This window comes from Macrobrachium nipponense, chromosome 33 (assembly GCF_015104395.2).
Source record: "Macrobrachium nipponense isolate FS-2020 chromosome 33, ASM1510439v2, whole genome shotgun sequence".
NCBI lineage: Eukaryota > Metazoa > Arthropoda > Malacostraca > Decapoda > Palaemonidae > Macrobrachium > Macrobrachium nipponense.
This window is the reverse complement of record NC_087219.1, coordinates 18794450-18810966: the sequence shown is the minus strand read 5'-3', so window position 1 is coordinate 18810966 and position 16517 is coordinate 18794450. Positions and strand designations below refer to the sequence as shown.

The following is a 16517-nucleotide window of genomic DNA, read 5'->3' as shown; positions in this document are numbered from 1 at the left end:
AAAGGTTAATTTTGCCTCTTCCAGGCTTAACCTTTGACAACAACATCTAGGTTTCCTAAAACCATAAAAATGATATTGTTATGATACAATAAAGTTTGTTCATACTTACCTGGCAGATATATATATAGCTGTATTTTCTGAAGTCCGACAGAATTTTAAAAACTTCCGACACACGCAGTGGTCGGCCAGGTGGTTAGTACCCATTCCCGCCGCTGGGAGGCGGGTATCAGGAACCATTCCCATTTTCTATTCATAATTTTTATTTCCACTGTCCCCTGAGGGGAGGTAGGTGGGTACTTGATTATATATATCTGCCAGGTAAGTATGAACAAACTTTATTGTATCATAACAATATCATTTTGTTCATGAAACTTACCTGTCAGATATATATAGCTGAATCCCACCTTGGAGGTGGGAAGGGACAGAATAGAAGGATTTTGGGAAACAAATGCATGCAGATGATTTACATCTTGGTTCCACCTGTTAGCATAGCTGACTTCGTGATTACTGTCACCCAAGTCTGCTTCTGCTTTACTAGAGTTGCCAGCGAGGTAGAGACCTATAAAGCTGGTGCACTCCAGATGATCTGTCAACGGGGGCGTGACCACAATGTGACTAGACCATATTGACCATACCATGAGGGCTAAGAAGTAAAATAAATATATATATAAATATATATATCACCCCCTGACCAACCTACCGCCCAAAGTTAAGGTGTGTAACTAAGGCTTAAGAGTTAAGAAGTCGCCGTTGTCGGCGACTCAACAACTAAATTAAGAGCTCTTCCTAACCATTTTCTACAGGATAGGATGAGTGGTACTTCTTGCCCCCAAGATTGTGTCTGCAGACACGTATGGCCCTAGCGAGCAGCAGATCTCATATGCCATCTTCACATCTCGCAGGGAGTGTGAAGTGAACACAGAGTTGCTTCGCTAAAACATGGTATTCAGGATGTTGCTGAGTGCCATGCTCTGTTGAAATGCTTCCGAGGCCGCGCCCTCACCTCGTGAGCATTCAGATAAAAAGATTTCAAATCTTTGTGCAAACACAATGAAGGAGCATTTTTGAAAGAACTCCTTAACACTAAAGCCAGGGTGTTCTTCGATATGGGCAAGTCTGGTCTTTTTCGGACACTGCAGATTGCCCGAACGACTTCGACTTTCTTGAGTTTTATGTAGATAAAACTTGAGAGACCCGACAGGGCACAGGACTCTCTCTGGCTCCTGCCCACTAACTTGTGCCATCCTTGCTTCCAAGCTCCTGGCCCAAGGACAAAACAGGTTTCCATTCTTAGGCCACAACGGAAGGCTTAGAGAGCACACCGCCTTGTGTTCTCCAAAGCCAAAACTTGTGACGATGGCTTAAAATCTCACTAACCCTCTTTGTCGTATCTAGGGTGGTTAGAAGAAGGCCTTCCTGATCACATGCAAGAAGTTAACAGGTAGGAGAGGTTCGAATGCTTTGACATCAAGAACTTCAGACTACGTCTAAGTTCCATATTGAAAGCTTCGATCTGGACATGCACAGTCAGTCCGTCTGTACTAAAGTCAGGTGACCGACCAGTTGACCAGTCAGACGAATCAAGGACAGCAAGGCTGTACCCTGAAGACCATAAGGTACTATTCTTCGCTGAAGGATGAGTGTCTGGACTGCCTGGGCGATTCAATCTAAGCAAACCTTGTGTATCAACGCAACCCAATGTCGTCAGCGAATCAACTCCTGACTCGAGCTTCTGGTGCCAGGAGAAAGGAGCGAGGAGCAAACAAGGCGATTCAGTCCCGAAGGAAGAATGCCTGACAGTCCAACCTGGTCTCATGTTACACGATCATCGGGGGTGTATAAACGCAACCGACTTCGTCAACAAGAAACTCAGGGCTACTATATGTCGCCTGATCTCGCACGAGTGTCTGACTCCGAGAAAACAGGTGAGACAAAAAGTAGATGGTGAGCGAGATTCGAGATTCCACAGAACTCAAAGATCGTGAAGGGCTTTGTTGTTTGACAGACGCAAATCTCTGAGCCCAAAGGCCGTCAACAACATATTTGCGTATTCTTTAATAGTTGTGACTGCCAGCTTATCCCATTCTTCAGACGGAAATGGAAGACGGTAATCTTATTCCTGTCAACATCTCGATAGCCTGAACGTAGTCAGACTCAGAGCGGAGAGGTTATAGGTACCTTTCGAGTTAAGAGTAGACCGACTCTCTCGGAAAAGGTCCTTGGAAAGTGAACTAGGAAGTATGTGACCTCTGTGAATCCAGGATCCTGAAGGCCAACATGGGGCGATCAGCGTCATTGTCGCTCCCTGTGACGTCATAAATCCTCTTATTACATTTCCTAAACGATTGAAAAAGGGGAAAAAGAGACTAAACATCCATCCCCGTTCAATATCATAGGATGGCATTTAATGGTACCGATCCCGGATCGAGAATAAGGGAGCAGAGAAGAAGCCTCTTCGTCCTCAACATATCGAAGAGAAGAATGGAAAGGGCGTCCTTAAAGTCTCCACAACTCTCAACTTACTTCTAAATAAATATTCCACTCGGAAGTCAATAGTTGCTGCCGCGATCGAGACGATTCGTACGGACTTTTGCAATCCTGTAACGAACCTCTAGAGGATCGTTACATTCTACGCCTGTTGTTATAATAGGCTCTTTCTCGTAAACTCGAACAGGGACCGAGAGAAGATACTTCTTAAGATATGAGAGAGCTGTGGAATATCAGAGTTGATCTGGACCACTGGTTCCCAAAAACTCGTTTCGAGGACTGGAGGGACTACCGAATCGCTTTACTTCTTTCAGATTAAGATCCAGGACATTTGAAACCCTATCCAGATGTCCGGCACCTTCTTTCTATCACCTCAGGTGATAGACGCACTGAGAGATGTTCAGAATCATTCCTAGATCTTGAATAATATTTGTTTCCCGGTAGGAAAAAACTGTGATCTTAATTGCAGTCTATTCGGGGAAACAAACTTCTTCAGGAAGGAAATGGTCCCCAGCAAGCTCATCCATTCCCTCCCCGAGTATGCTTACTTCCCTAATAAGGCTGCGTTTTGCCTAAGCAGGAGAGCATATAAAAGTGCAATGTTGCGGTAGACTCGTAGTTCTATACCGTGCGGTAACGAGCACCGAAAGGATTAAGAGATAACTCTGTTGAACATAGTAAGGCAAAACGAATGCAACGTTTATTCATTCACGTAAGAAATCCCTTCAATCTTAGGCTAAAGTCCGTGATTGTAGAACAGAGATACAGTTAGTCAGTCAATCCCGCAGGAGAGACGTAACCGCCAGCACAGAGATACGGTTAGTCAGTCAATCCCGCAAGAGAGAGAGACGTAACCTACTGCGCATGACAGCGCACGATCTGTTACTGGTGGCTCGGTTGGACTGGAGGACAGACACAGCGTGACAGCAGCAGCCAGCAGCTTACGAATGTCGTCTCTTAACTTTATGTCTGGGTTGCCAGCTACCCTATTCTACGAAGAAATAGGTCCGTTATTTTTTGAGCAGATAGACTCTCAAGCTGGTATATTTAAGCGAAACAGAAAACGCTAAATATATAGATGCGTTTGTGTCGTCAGAACACTACCATACAACGGTAAAAGATAAATCGGAAACTCCTGGAAGGCTGCAGGGAGTAAAACGATTAAATGTCCTTAAAATAGACAATAGACCTCTCGGTTGCCATCCGAAGAGGTAACTACAGCAAGCGTATATGACTTGAACCAACCAGAAATAAAATAACGCAAGGCAAAATATGAAATTATATCACAATAAAGTTTGTTCATACTTACCTGGCAGATATATATATATATATAGCTGAATTCGGAAATACAGCTACATACATATCTGACAGGCAAGTTTCATGAACAAAACTTAAGAGAATCGAAGCAGTCAGCTCAAGCTTCTTATGTTATTGGACATAAGCGTTCATTGACGTAGTCTACAAGTCTATTTCTTGTACGAGTCTGCGAATGACGAATGAGAGCTCTTCCGAATCTTGTCAATAAGAGCTTATTCGCTTACGCAATATCAAGTTAATGAGATGTTTGTCAATGAGAACTAACCCATTTACGGGACAACGAGATATTTTGTCAATGAGGGGATACCCACTTACTTGACAAAACGATAGTATATTGTCAATGGGGGAAAGTCACTGAATTGACAAAACGTAATCCAGGAAGTCGAGCATTTTATTTTTCCGATTCCCGTCTCAAACGAGGAAGGGGCAAGAATCCTGTTAAGAGACTAGGCTTACGGCAGGTAGAACGACGATGTTCAATTCGGCAGCGTAGTCCCGACTAGAAACTAACAAAACCTATCATCTGAAAAACCCTTTCAGATGGGCTAAAAAGCTTGCAAAATTATCCTGGGAAGAGGAAGAAATTCTCCAACCAGCTTCCTCTCCCGTATCACAACTAAAGCCTGCTAAAGCTTAAAATTTATTGGCAGTATGGCAAAAGAAGTCCTATCTTGCGCTTTCCTGAAGAGCGTCCTTTTGATGAGTACCTTTGCGAGAATCCTACTGAACATTGCCGAGAGTCCTGACGTGCAGGACATCGAGCCTTTACCTAACCCGTAACTGCCTTATCGCTAAGTCTTGACTGCGGTAGAGAAAACGAGATCTTCCCTAGAGCTTTCCTTAACTCCATCCACCTTTGCGAAAAGCAATATAATATTGACAGAGACCTCTTGAATTAACACGAAACCCGAGGTCTTGCTGGGTTTCGAAGACGAAGTTGTCTGTTCACTTTAAGCTTCCTCCGAAGCACTGCTTACTTCACATTCTTTGCATGTGAGGTATAAGGTATCACCAAAGGTAGAGGTAAAAATTCTTGAGGCCCAAATCGTAAACAAGAGCTTGAAGAGTTCAATAGAAACGTTCAGCCAGGCGACACACCTGGCGTGCGCTGGCGCGCGCGCTCGGCGTCCACTGGCGAGCAGCGAGCACGCTCGGCGTCCACTGGCGCGCGCGGAGTGCGCTCGGTATCCACTGGCGTGCGCTCGGCGTCCACTGGTGCGCGCTTGGCGTGCACCCGCGAGCGCCTGGCGTCCATCCGAACGTCCCGTCCAAGCCGAGCGTCAAAAGAAGCGTGCAGAAAAGCGTCACGCTCCTGACAGGCGTCAAAACAAGCGAGATACATCTCGGAGAGAAATCCGACTGCACGAAACAGTCTCAGGAGAAGGGTTGATCGTGTGAGAATACGAGGGGCGACTGGCGAGGGAACGCCTTCTTATTCTCACAGTCACAAAGCTCGGACGTCCGCTCTCAAAAGCGTCCTGCTACTAAGACTTCTATTTCATATTTCTCAGTGGAAAGACGTACACGTGATCAGGCGACGTTCGCCTTCTTACTTCTCACTGGAACGCATAACGAGAGAGAGAGGACGTGAAGCGTCCTCTTCTATAAAGCTTCTATTTAGAGGGCGCGAGTCCTTCCGAAAGCTCCAACCCCTGCGCGGGGAGGACGCTTCGGAGGACGAGAAGCAATCCTTCAGGATTCGTGCACGTGCACGCACTTAGGCAGTCTGGGGATTTTCATCAGAAACTGCCGAAGGCACGCCAGATCGGTGGGGGTTCCTCGTAACCCTCCTTCGGCTTTCGACATGCTCTCTCCCCGGGTCCTGGAGTCAAGCAGAGGTCCCGGCCTAGAGGCGAAATAAGGCCGATCTGACGCACCCTCCACTACACAAGGGGCACTGTCACTGCACTTAGCCACTTCGCTATTGCTCTCTAAAGCAAGCACTTTCGATTCTAAGATACGAATCGAAAGAGTATTAGAGAAAGGGCAATAACCTCTACAGACACTGTTTAGGGCCCGAAGGCAACATTACAGGGTTATGAGAAACAATAACAGAAGTAGCACTCTTCACAACAATGAAGGAGAGCGATCACCTCTCGCAGACATATTCATAACCCGTAGGCCATACTACAGGGTTAGGCAAAAAAAAAAAAAAAGTCTACAGGAAGGTTAGCAGGTTCACTACCCTGACTTTTGTTTACTGATTAATTGCGTACATACGAATCATACGTTTTCCTTACGGAATTAGACATGTTTACTGATTAATTGCGTACATACGAATCATACGTCTTCCTTACGGAATTAGACAAAGTCTCACACTCCTTACATGACAAATCTCAACAAAGAAGCAAGACTCATACCCCTCGTGCATACCAAGTGCGGATCTACCGAAGCTTTCGGTAGCCACACCCTATCTTTGCAGACAACACCCTCTGAAACTAGCCTAACTAGATTCAGATATCTTATGCAAAAATGAATCAAATTCAAATCAATTTAAGATAGCGTATGTCTAGCCACAAATCCAAGTAAATAAATTAAAAGACAATTAGGATACTTAGCGGCAATGAAGTTTCCAAAATCTAAGACGGAGGTACTGGAAACAGGTGTTTCCAGCACCGGCGACAGAAAAATTATGAATAGAAAATGGGAATGGTTCCTGATACCCGCCTCCCAGCGGCGGGAATGGGTACTAACCACCTGGCCGACCACTGCGTGTGTCGGAAGTTTTTAAAATTCTGTCGGACTTCAGAAAATACAGCTATATATATATCTGACAGGTAAGTTTCATGAACAAACAATAAGTTAACTTTGCTCTTCCAGGATTAACCTTTGACAAAGATGTTCTAGGTTTATAAAAGGATAACAAAGATGTTTCAAGTTTCTAAAAGAATAACCATCTCTTCCAGGCTTAACCTATCTGATCAAGTTTTAATTGCCCCAACAGGACAGAGAAGTGTTTCCTCTTCTTCCCCACTAAGGAAGTACATTGGAATTCTTAAAGTTCACTTTGAAACGTACCCTTTAACATCACCCTCAGCTCTAAGGCATTAGATAAAATAGCATTACCTTTACAACAACCTAAAGAAGGGTGTTGGCAATAAATTTACTCATTAACTGCCAATAGAGCTAAATAAAAGGTTTCATAGTAAATAATTCAGATAAAGTTTAGATCAGCATCTAAACTCCAGAGAGAGACTGATATAGAAATGAAGGGCTTCAATTTCAACACATTACGGTGCTGGTCCTCAGTGAGATCTAAAAGCACGATGCAATACAGAGGAAAGTATGGAACGATAACTTTGAAAGTAGACAGTGAAAGTCTTTCTATCTCTAAGAAAGCAGAAAAACAGATGTCTACCAGGTTTTAGGTGCTGAAATTCCTCTACAATGGCACCCTCAGCAATACGCTGCTTCTGACCCGAGGCCAAGGCTGCTTTCCCCCAAGGATAGATCCTACAATAACTTGAAAATTGCCTTATTGGGAGGGGACATTCTAACATCTCCAATGCATAAGTTAGTGCAAGTGCATGGAATTGTGCCGTCGAGTTTATTTCCTCTGAATGGAAAAATGAGAGAGACATCTACCAAGAGCGCTATAAATTCTGGAAATCATTTGCTTTGAGGCTACAAAGGCTCTATAGGAGACACTAAGCAATTCTTGAACTTGAAATGGCTCAATAGATTTTGAGTAGATACAAGAGACAGGGCTATGAGTCTGAATCACGACAAATTTAAGGAAACATACACTGCTCATGCATGAGGGCCGTCAAAGTAGTAATCATCCGGTTGTTTCTGTTCATCTATAAGATAGTAAGTCTAAATGAGTGCTCCTCAAATCCCACAGCAACTGCCGAATTTATGGATGTAAAGACCATCTGTAAGTAATTTTGTTCTTTCTGAATCCCCGATTGCCAAAACACTGTCCTTCCATTAAATGAATGATCAAACTAATACAATGTTGTTCACTTCCCCTAAAGCACCAAGCTTCTCACAGTGACTGTTTTTGACCAGGGATAAACCTGCTACGCATCTCTAATGGTCTTTCCACTGCCCTGACATCTAGAAAGATTTACCTGGTATTGTGTGACCATTCTATGTTGTATGAAAGTGTAATGGCAAAAGTTAAAACTGTTTTGTGTTTCGCAACAAAGGTAAAAACCAAAACGGTTATAGTCCCTCCTACATAACCTAGAGACAAAGATGGTCTGGATTACTTACAAATTTAATGAACGTTAGTTGTAAGTCGTAATTTCTTATGCCGAGATTGAACATTAATTGACCCTAATTATCTGCTAAAACCCCAAGCGAGGCCATGTTTCCTAATATGGAAAACCCTTACCATATAGGAGGCTTCCTTCTTAACAGGGGAACGCAAAAAAGAGCATACACTACGGAGGGATTTGGAACATTCCCTGTCACGGACTCACTTCAACTTGTAATAGAACTTGAGATAAGTTTAATAACTGAAAATAAGTTTAATGTCATGTTCTAACTTCTCAATGCGTATGCATTTCCTCAACTGAATGGGGAACATATGGTGGGCCTACGAAAGAAGTCTCAGTACTAGCACTACCAAACTGCCTAGCCTGAGTAGGGATAGCTGCAGATGAAGGGATACTACATAAAATAGCACTGACAGGTTGAAGTCCTGACCTAACTGATTACTTTCACAATCTATCAATTTCCCTTCTTTCATAAATCTGACATATTCAAGCAGAAAGTCCTCAGAACAATCTCCTACATTCTTCACATCTAGTTCCACGATCGCACACTGTACCCCTGCAGCCGGTACAAACTGAATGTTGATCTATGTGAAATTCCTACATCCTGCTTACACCAAAATCATTCCTACATAGCATGTTATTGGTTTTGCTTCCGGTGGAAGATAACCTAGGAAAATTAAATTACAATAATATGAACAAAAGTAAATCAGCCAAAATTCGTACGATACCAACAATCGCCTAACCGCACTGGCGTCAAGGAGAATTCTGAACGTTCAAAACACACCTGGTAGAGAACAGGTCAACTTGACAGTCATCCGGGCAGCCAGTCGCTTTTTTGTTCGAATGCCAACTTGTCTAATCGGTGTGGAAATATAGCTAACTTTAACAGTAGACAAGATTCATCTCAAATAATTCAGTTATCGTCATTACTAGACAAGCGCCATAAAACCAGATCACTGATAACAGAAGCCGCTGATAACCGGGGACTGCCTCTATTAACATCAAATACAAAGATTGAAAACTAGCAAATCTTGAAAGTCAGTTCAGTGCCAAGCATTCAACTAAATGTTTTGGAAAAGTTATCAAGCAGATGATAAATATGATATTAATCATAAACAGACACTGTTCAAGTATTCACATTTTTTTAAACCTGGAAAATTATAACAATATGATGCCTGGGTACTGCTGACATAGCACCAATCTAATTGTAGCTTGAAGGGAGGACAACAAACTAATGACAACTTGAAGGCAAAGTATTGAATCTAATGGTATTCCGTGGTCACAACAACATGCTTAACGGCAACTCTGCAAAAGGTATAGCAAGCACCCTGCCAAGAGGTAAAGCTAACAAAGGCAGGGCAACAAACCTTGCAATAACTTGATGGCAGAGGTCACTTGTGAGAAGGGTAATGAATCCAAAGGAAAATAGAAGGCAAGGCAACAAATCTAATGAATCCATCATGAAATTTAGTTTATAACATCAAGCACTATGGCACTTTTAGCTAGGTATTCAGTGTCTAAGATAAGGATATGTGATTGGACAGCAAGATAGAGATCCAGGAAATAAATGAGATGAAGTACATGGACCTATAAGTGAAACTAGGTGAAAAACCAGCAGTTACACTAAAAAGTGATAATTAAGAGGGTGGTGGAGTGGTGAATCTAATGTCTGAGCACCATGAAAGTTGCTAAAATATCAAAAGGCCTTGAATACACAAAAAGGTGTTAACCAACTCTCCTGTTCATATGTATATGAGTGCTAGCCTAACATTTTACGTTGATGTCTTTATACGTAAAAGGCTAAAAATGAATAAATCACAATGACTAAATAGTAGTAAAATCACAACACTATCATATAATAACATAATCAGAAGTAATACTTGCCCGTAAACATATAAAATGGCCATGGATTGTACTGTGATGGAGAGTCTGAAGCTCCTGCAAAAGCAAATTAAACAAGAGTCAAATCTGGAAGTCATATTGTGCTACAGAAAACAATTTTTAATCATTCACAATTCAACACGAAGCAATAGAACTACATAACTTATTAACAGTTCATTTGAAAATGAATGTCAAATCCTTTGTGGTACACAATGTAAAGCATATTCCTAAATATTTCTGTAATATTCATACACACAGTGGTACCTCGAGATACTAAATTAATCCGTTCCGAGGCAGCCTTTGTATCATGAGTTTTTTGTAAAATGCCTAATCCGTTCTAAGCCTACAAAAACACCCCAGTAAATTATATTTCCAGGCCTACAACTCATATTCTAGGGTTACGACGCCGATCCGATGGAAGAAATATGACTCCAAAAGGCAAAATACTGTACATACTTGAGTAATATTCAACTGCATGTAATGTTCAACCCCATTTTTGCTGCATATATTAGTACTTTAGCATATGTCCCTTAGCAATAAGCCTAGCCTATGTTAGCAGTTGCTACTGTAGCCTAGTCTATGATTCTGACATCTAAACCTAAGAAGCTAAAAGCTTAGAATATGCCAATAAAATGTATAAATAATCAGTATGTACTCATTTCAAATAATTATTAATTAATCATTAACTATAAAAAAAAAAAAAAAAAAAAAACATTCCAATCATTTGTTTACATTCAGCTCTTACGAGTACCGAACGATTGCCAAGCAATCACTTTAACTAGCACACAGTAAGCCATAAATTTTCATTAGTATCTCTCTTCAACTAATGAAACTACCAAAAGGTATAATAACCATTCATTTCTATTCTTTATTCTATCTTTACCTGATGGAGATAAGGAGTTACTGACAGCTATAATGAAACATATACGTAATATTAAAACAGAAGAATAATTCTAGAAAATACATATTTGTTGGCTTCGATGATAGCAGTCTGATTTATTTTATATTTTATATCTAATTCACAATTTTTTTTATTAAATCTATTGCATGTACTCATTTCAAATAATTATTAAGTAACCATTAACTATAATAAACAATCAAAAAAAAAAAAAAAAAAAAAAAAAAAAAAAAAAAAAAAAACTTCTAAACTTCTGTTACATCCAGCACTTACGAGTACCAAATGATCGCCAAGCAATCTCTTTTTCCTAGCACACAGTAAGCCATAAATTTTCATTATCTCTCTTCAACTACTGAAACTACCAAACAGTATAATAACCATTCATTTCTATTCTAATGTTTTTTTTTTATTAAATGTATTGCATGAATAAGTTTTTTAATTTACAGCATCCTTTTACCAATAGAATACATAAGAGCACAAGGGGTAGATGCTGAACAATAAGAGAGCAGGATCTTATGGGGGGACTAGCACCAGGAACCAATGGGAGAGCGGGAGGATGGTGGCGAGTTTACTTAGTTAGAGGCGCGCGAGTTTTAAAATTGTTCTTAGTGGTTCAGGTGAATCTCGGGACTTTACAGCAACAACCTTTCATAACTTGAACTATTTTCGTATGTAGAGCCAAAAAAATCTTCGTATTTGCTTTCGTATCTCGAGTTTTTCGTAAGTTGAGCCTTTCTTATGTCGAGGTACCACTGTACTTAAATTCTACATTTTTCAAAATATATTCACAATAATATATTTTCAAACATACCTTTGTATTTAAGAATACAATATTACAGTAGTATTAACATTTCTTAAAAATGTAAAGGAAATTTACTGTTAATTTTGGTACTGGTTTACAGCAAATAACTACACATAAGAACATCTCATTTCAGTAACAAAGATATTTCATATTTTAATGAGTGGTGTAATCTCCCATGGACGAGGAAAGCAAAATGACACTACAATTAATTTTATGTAAAAATTTTGTATTATTCATAATTGCTGTTTTTACAGCAAATTAATTTTCAATAGACAATTTTCATTATTTTAAGTCCTTTACTTATAGTGAACTGCATATAAAAGGGAAAAGGTTAATGTAATGCATGCACCTGGGGGTCTGTAGGTAATCTAGTGCCAAGACAGAGAATGGGAATCAGCAATATGTTACTTCCAATTTTAGTTAATTAAATTAATTAGTTATTTATGTATCAAAATTTATATCTTCACCCTCACTTAAATATTCATTATGCAGAGCAATATATTGTAAGCTTAAAGAATGAATAACTCATGACTTTACCAGCATGAGTGGCAAATATACAAATAGTAATTCCATTCCGTACACTATGAAAAAGGATCAGTGGCTTTTGTACAAAACTGTACAAAAGCCTGTACCACCTTATGTAGAATTAACATAGGCACTGATGAGAAGAACATTGAGTTTAACATTGTTAAACTACATAGTATCAAGATTCAAGGCCAGAATATGTTGGGAAGATTGTATTATGAATGAGGACTTGATGGAAAGTTGAGCATAAAAAGGCTGGAAAAAATGAACATGGTTTGGACATGGGAAGGGATGGAGAATAGTTAGGGTGACCATACTTACCCCTTTGAGTGGGACAGTCCCTCTTTTTGACTCTTTATCCCCCAAAAAATTGCGGTCTTGGGGGGACGCCCTAATGTCCCCCTTTCAGCCTTTCTTTTTTTATGTCATTACTACGATTGTCCTTATAAATTAAGAGACTAATTTTTATTCAAAATGTCAGCAAAAAATAACGTCTGAATAAAAGTAATGTCATTGATACCTCCTAATTTATCATAACCTGTTATTGAATATACTTAGTGAAGATCAAATCAAGCCAAAAATACGCCAAAGAATGATGTAAGATTTTTTCTTTTTAAATAATGTCTAATTTTCCTTAAAATTTTAAGAATAATTTTCTGTTTAAAATGTCAGCAATAATGTCTGAACAAAGACACTAATTGATAGACCTTAAAATGTCAGCGATAATGTCTTAACAAAAACACTGATTGATAGATCTCCTCATTTATCATCACCTGTAATTAAACTTCTGAATTTATAACGACTCAACACAAGTGCAAGTGCGCATGGACTTACTATATACTTTTGTCCCCCTTTCGAAAGTCAAACAAATGGTCACCCGAAGAATAGTAGATATTTGAGTAGAAAAGAAGAAAATCCAATAGGAATGAAACAGGAAAGGATCAACCTATTTGGGCTTCACACAGACAGAGATTTTGTTTGTCTAATCCTCTAAAATCCAAAATGATGAGAGTAGTGGTAAGTTAGACCTGGCATGATTTCCATTACAAACTGGTGGCTTGGTGGTATTAATTAAGCACTAAAGCCCTAGCACTGGAATGAACACCATTCAGAATAGCAATGAAGTCGGGAAATGATAGCAACAGATGAGGGCAATGTAACACAATATTTCATATCATAAAAATTATACATTTTACAATATGAGTGTTTATAAAAAAAAAATAGAATATCAAATGATAAAAATTAACATGAAATCCAAAATATATTAAATACATGATTATTTTTAAGAGGGCCACTGTTAACTAACAATAGCAATCCAATTCAAAGTCTTGTCAAAGAGATTTTTATCTAATGGGAAAGTTCAGACAGAGCATAGATTATCTTTAATATGACACTTACTGCAAAAGGAACTCTCAAAAGACTGAGAAAACAATTTCCAATTAGCAGTCTAATACTCAAGATGAAGAAATGTACATCATGACAACTATTAATTATAAAAAGACTCGAGAGAAACTTACTAGTCTTCTTGTGTAGTAATTTATGTGATTCCCAAGAGCCCTTGAAACAACTCTGAAAAGAAACAAGAGTTAAAATACTTTTTTTTAGGGTACAGTGAGTAAATTACACATATCATAAATAACCAAAATCAAAGTTCTCAACTAATGCATCTACTTAGCCCATACATTTTGTCTCAACCATGCTAGCATTAAGGCAGCTGAGTTTAGCCCTATCTCTATCTTGCTTTACTGTGGCAGCCCACCACAGCCATCTTACCAATCCACCATTCCACCACAGGATAGGCCAACTTGCAATAGGCCTATGGCAAGGAAATACATATGGCTTAGCCTATCTAAGACAAGGAAACTGGTATGGCTTAGCTTGCCAGAGATAAGGAAATTGGTAGTAGCTATGACTCAGCCTATCTAAGACAAGGAAACTGGTATGGCTTAGCCTGACTAAGACATGAAAATTAGTGTGGTTTAGCCTGCCTCAATATAGTAGTAGGTAAATTGGGATAGCTTAGCCTGCTTCATACAAACTGGTATGGCTTAGCCTGCCTAATATGAAGTGGTATGGCTTAGCCTATCCAAGACAGGGAAAATGGTATGGCTTAGCCTGACTAGGACAAGAAAATTAGTATGGCTTATGGCGTAGCCTGCCTAAGATGAGGAAACTGGTATGGCTTAACCTACCTAGGATAAGGAAACTGGTATGGGTTAGCCTAAGACAAATAGACTGGTATGGCTTAGCCTGACCAAGACAAGAAAATTACGTAGTATGGCTTAGTCTGCCTAATACAAACTCGTGTCTTATCCTACCTAATGGCTCACCCAGCAGAGGCCTCATACAGCCGATTGGTGCCGAGCTCATGCAATAAAACTGTGAAGCCATAAAATATAGACCATTAAGGTTGCATAATGAGCTCCTAACTGATATGAGGAAAAGAAATGTGTATTAATGTCTGTTTAGCAAATGTCAGGCCTAAATTTTATTCAGCGTAAGCCACCGATAGTCTTGTGTGGGTTTGACATTCTACGCGGCTACGGAGTATAAGCTGCATGAATTTACTTATGTTTTTGGGTAAATCTGTTTATTAGGTATAAATTTAGAGTCCTACAGACTGCCTAAGGAGACATGGGGGGAAAAAAGTGCCCCAAGAACCCTGTCGAAAACTACGAACCGTAAGGCATTGGTACTACGGCATTACCGCCTCCACATAACAAGTCTCCATATAACGGCTTCTACCGAATGGCGGACACGTTCGACTGAATTACCTGTGAGCAAAAGAATGAACCCTGTATTCCTAATTTGATGCATGTCGGACACTGTAACTTGGCCTCAGCTGTGCAGCCGTTCGTCTCGCAAAAGTGTAACATTGGGCCGCCGGTAGACATCTTTGTTTTTGGAAGGGGAGACGAGCCCAAACGCTTATCGCGCCCTGGCTCCTTTTCCGCCAGCGAGGGAAAAGGAGCCTAAAGTTTTTCTCCGTCTTCGCGTGACACATGTCACGATGTTTCCTTTATTAATATACAAACTTGGAAAGAAAATGTATGGCCATACTTTTAGATTGTCAGTTTTACTCATAATCGTGCTGAATGCGTTGTTTATGAGCGTAACAATGAAGAATCTTGGGTAGCGAATGTTAAAAAATCCAAGGTTATCAAAACTGCTCTTTTATTATCATTTTTTTTAGAATGGACGACTTGGTGTTTTGACCCTTAATCATACATCCATATGCAAAAACTACATGAATAAAGGTAGCCGAGGCAAGTAAAGAGCAGCAATATAACCGGATTTCCCGTGCATGCATAATACTAATAATACTGCCAGAAGAATGTTGTGGGGAGAGAAAGAGAGGATAGAGAGTGTAGCTTTGTAACGGCTCCCATGCAAAAAATAATCGGGAGAAACAGCAGCTGGTTATCAAAGCGCTCTCGTGTATATAAGTAGCAAGAATATAGACAGAAAATTAAAGTCATGAAATATTGAACTCGATCTTTTCAGCGTGTTATGTATAAACCAACAATAAAACAACTCCAAAGGACATTTACACTAAGTAAAATATTACTTCCTAAACTTTCTAACAGATATATATATATATATATATATATATATATATATATATATATATTATTCAAAATTCCACCTCGTCTCCTCCCAGAAAATACAATTACATTGGAAATTTAGGCCTTGACTAGAGGAAGAGGGGTTTGATCACAGAAAAAAAAAAAAAGAAAACTAAACTTCTCAGGCATAAAGCCAGTTTTACTGAAGAGGGAGGAATTTACATAAAAGCTGGACTCTAGTTTTTAAAAGCACTGTATTTCCATAAACTTACAGAGGTCCAGGAACACAAGGGCAGGTGAACTTCTTTCAGTCCACCCGAACACGTGGTGGGAGCAGCACAGCCACGTGTTTAGGAAAATTTGCGTAGCGGAGCAAAATTGCAAGCTTCAAAGAATTTCCAAGTTCTACCTCAGCCAGGCACAGCGTTTGTCTGCAAATAGAGGGGTATAGGCATAAGGCAGGGGGGCACACGAGGGCGAACTTTATTCCTGTTTTCTCTCAATCTAAAGGCCACTCAGGGGGAAATGAAATGACTGGGAAATTTACACAGCAGAAACTATTTTGTGGCTTAAATTCACTAGGGGAATGTTACTAGAATCACAGGGAGTAATTACAGAATTGAGCCCAGATGGCGAAGGGGAGTGAAACACTGCACAAGTCGCCTTGGAAAATGAAATTAAATACAGTGTAAGGACAACACTTTTTCCCTATTTTCATCGAACTCAATAATCAAGTCGCGTTGTTCTTACTTCCGTCTGATAGAGCGTTCCGCGGCCTTTTTGCCGATGTATAACACATGCAATTCCATTATTTGTAC

At 39.9% G+C, this 16517-nt stretch overlaps 1 protein-coding gene across 1 annotated transcript in view; it reads right to left on the bottom strand.

The window, feature by feature from the left end:
* The window catches only part of LOC135202993 (methionine aminopeptidase 1-like), an 87962-nt gene extending 72870 nt beyond the window's left edge, over positions 1 to 15092 (bottom strand). The window contains exons 1-3 of the mRNA XM_064232538.1: positions 14908 to 15092; positions 13651 to 13702; positions 9912 to 9965 (exon numbers count right to left, since the gene is read on the bottom strand). Of these exons, the coding sequence (XP_064088608.1) occupies positions 9912 to 9965; positions 13651 to 13702; positions 14908 to 15027 (226 nt within the window). The 5' untranslated portion in view covers positions 15028 to 15092. The remainder of the gene's footprint in view (positions 1 to 9911; positions 9966 to 13650; positions 13703 to 14907) is intronic.
* Between the last annotated feature and the right edge of the window lie 1425 nt (positions 15093 to 16517).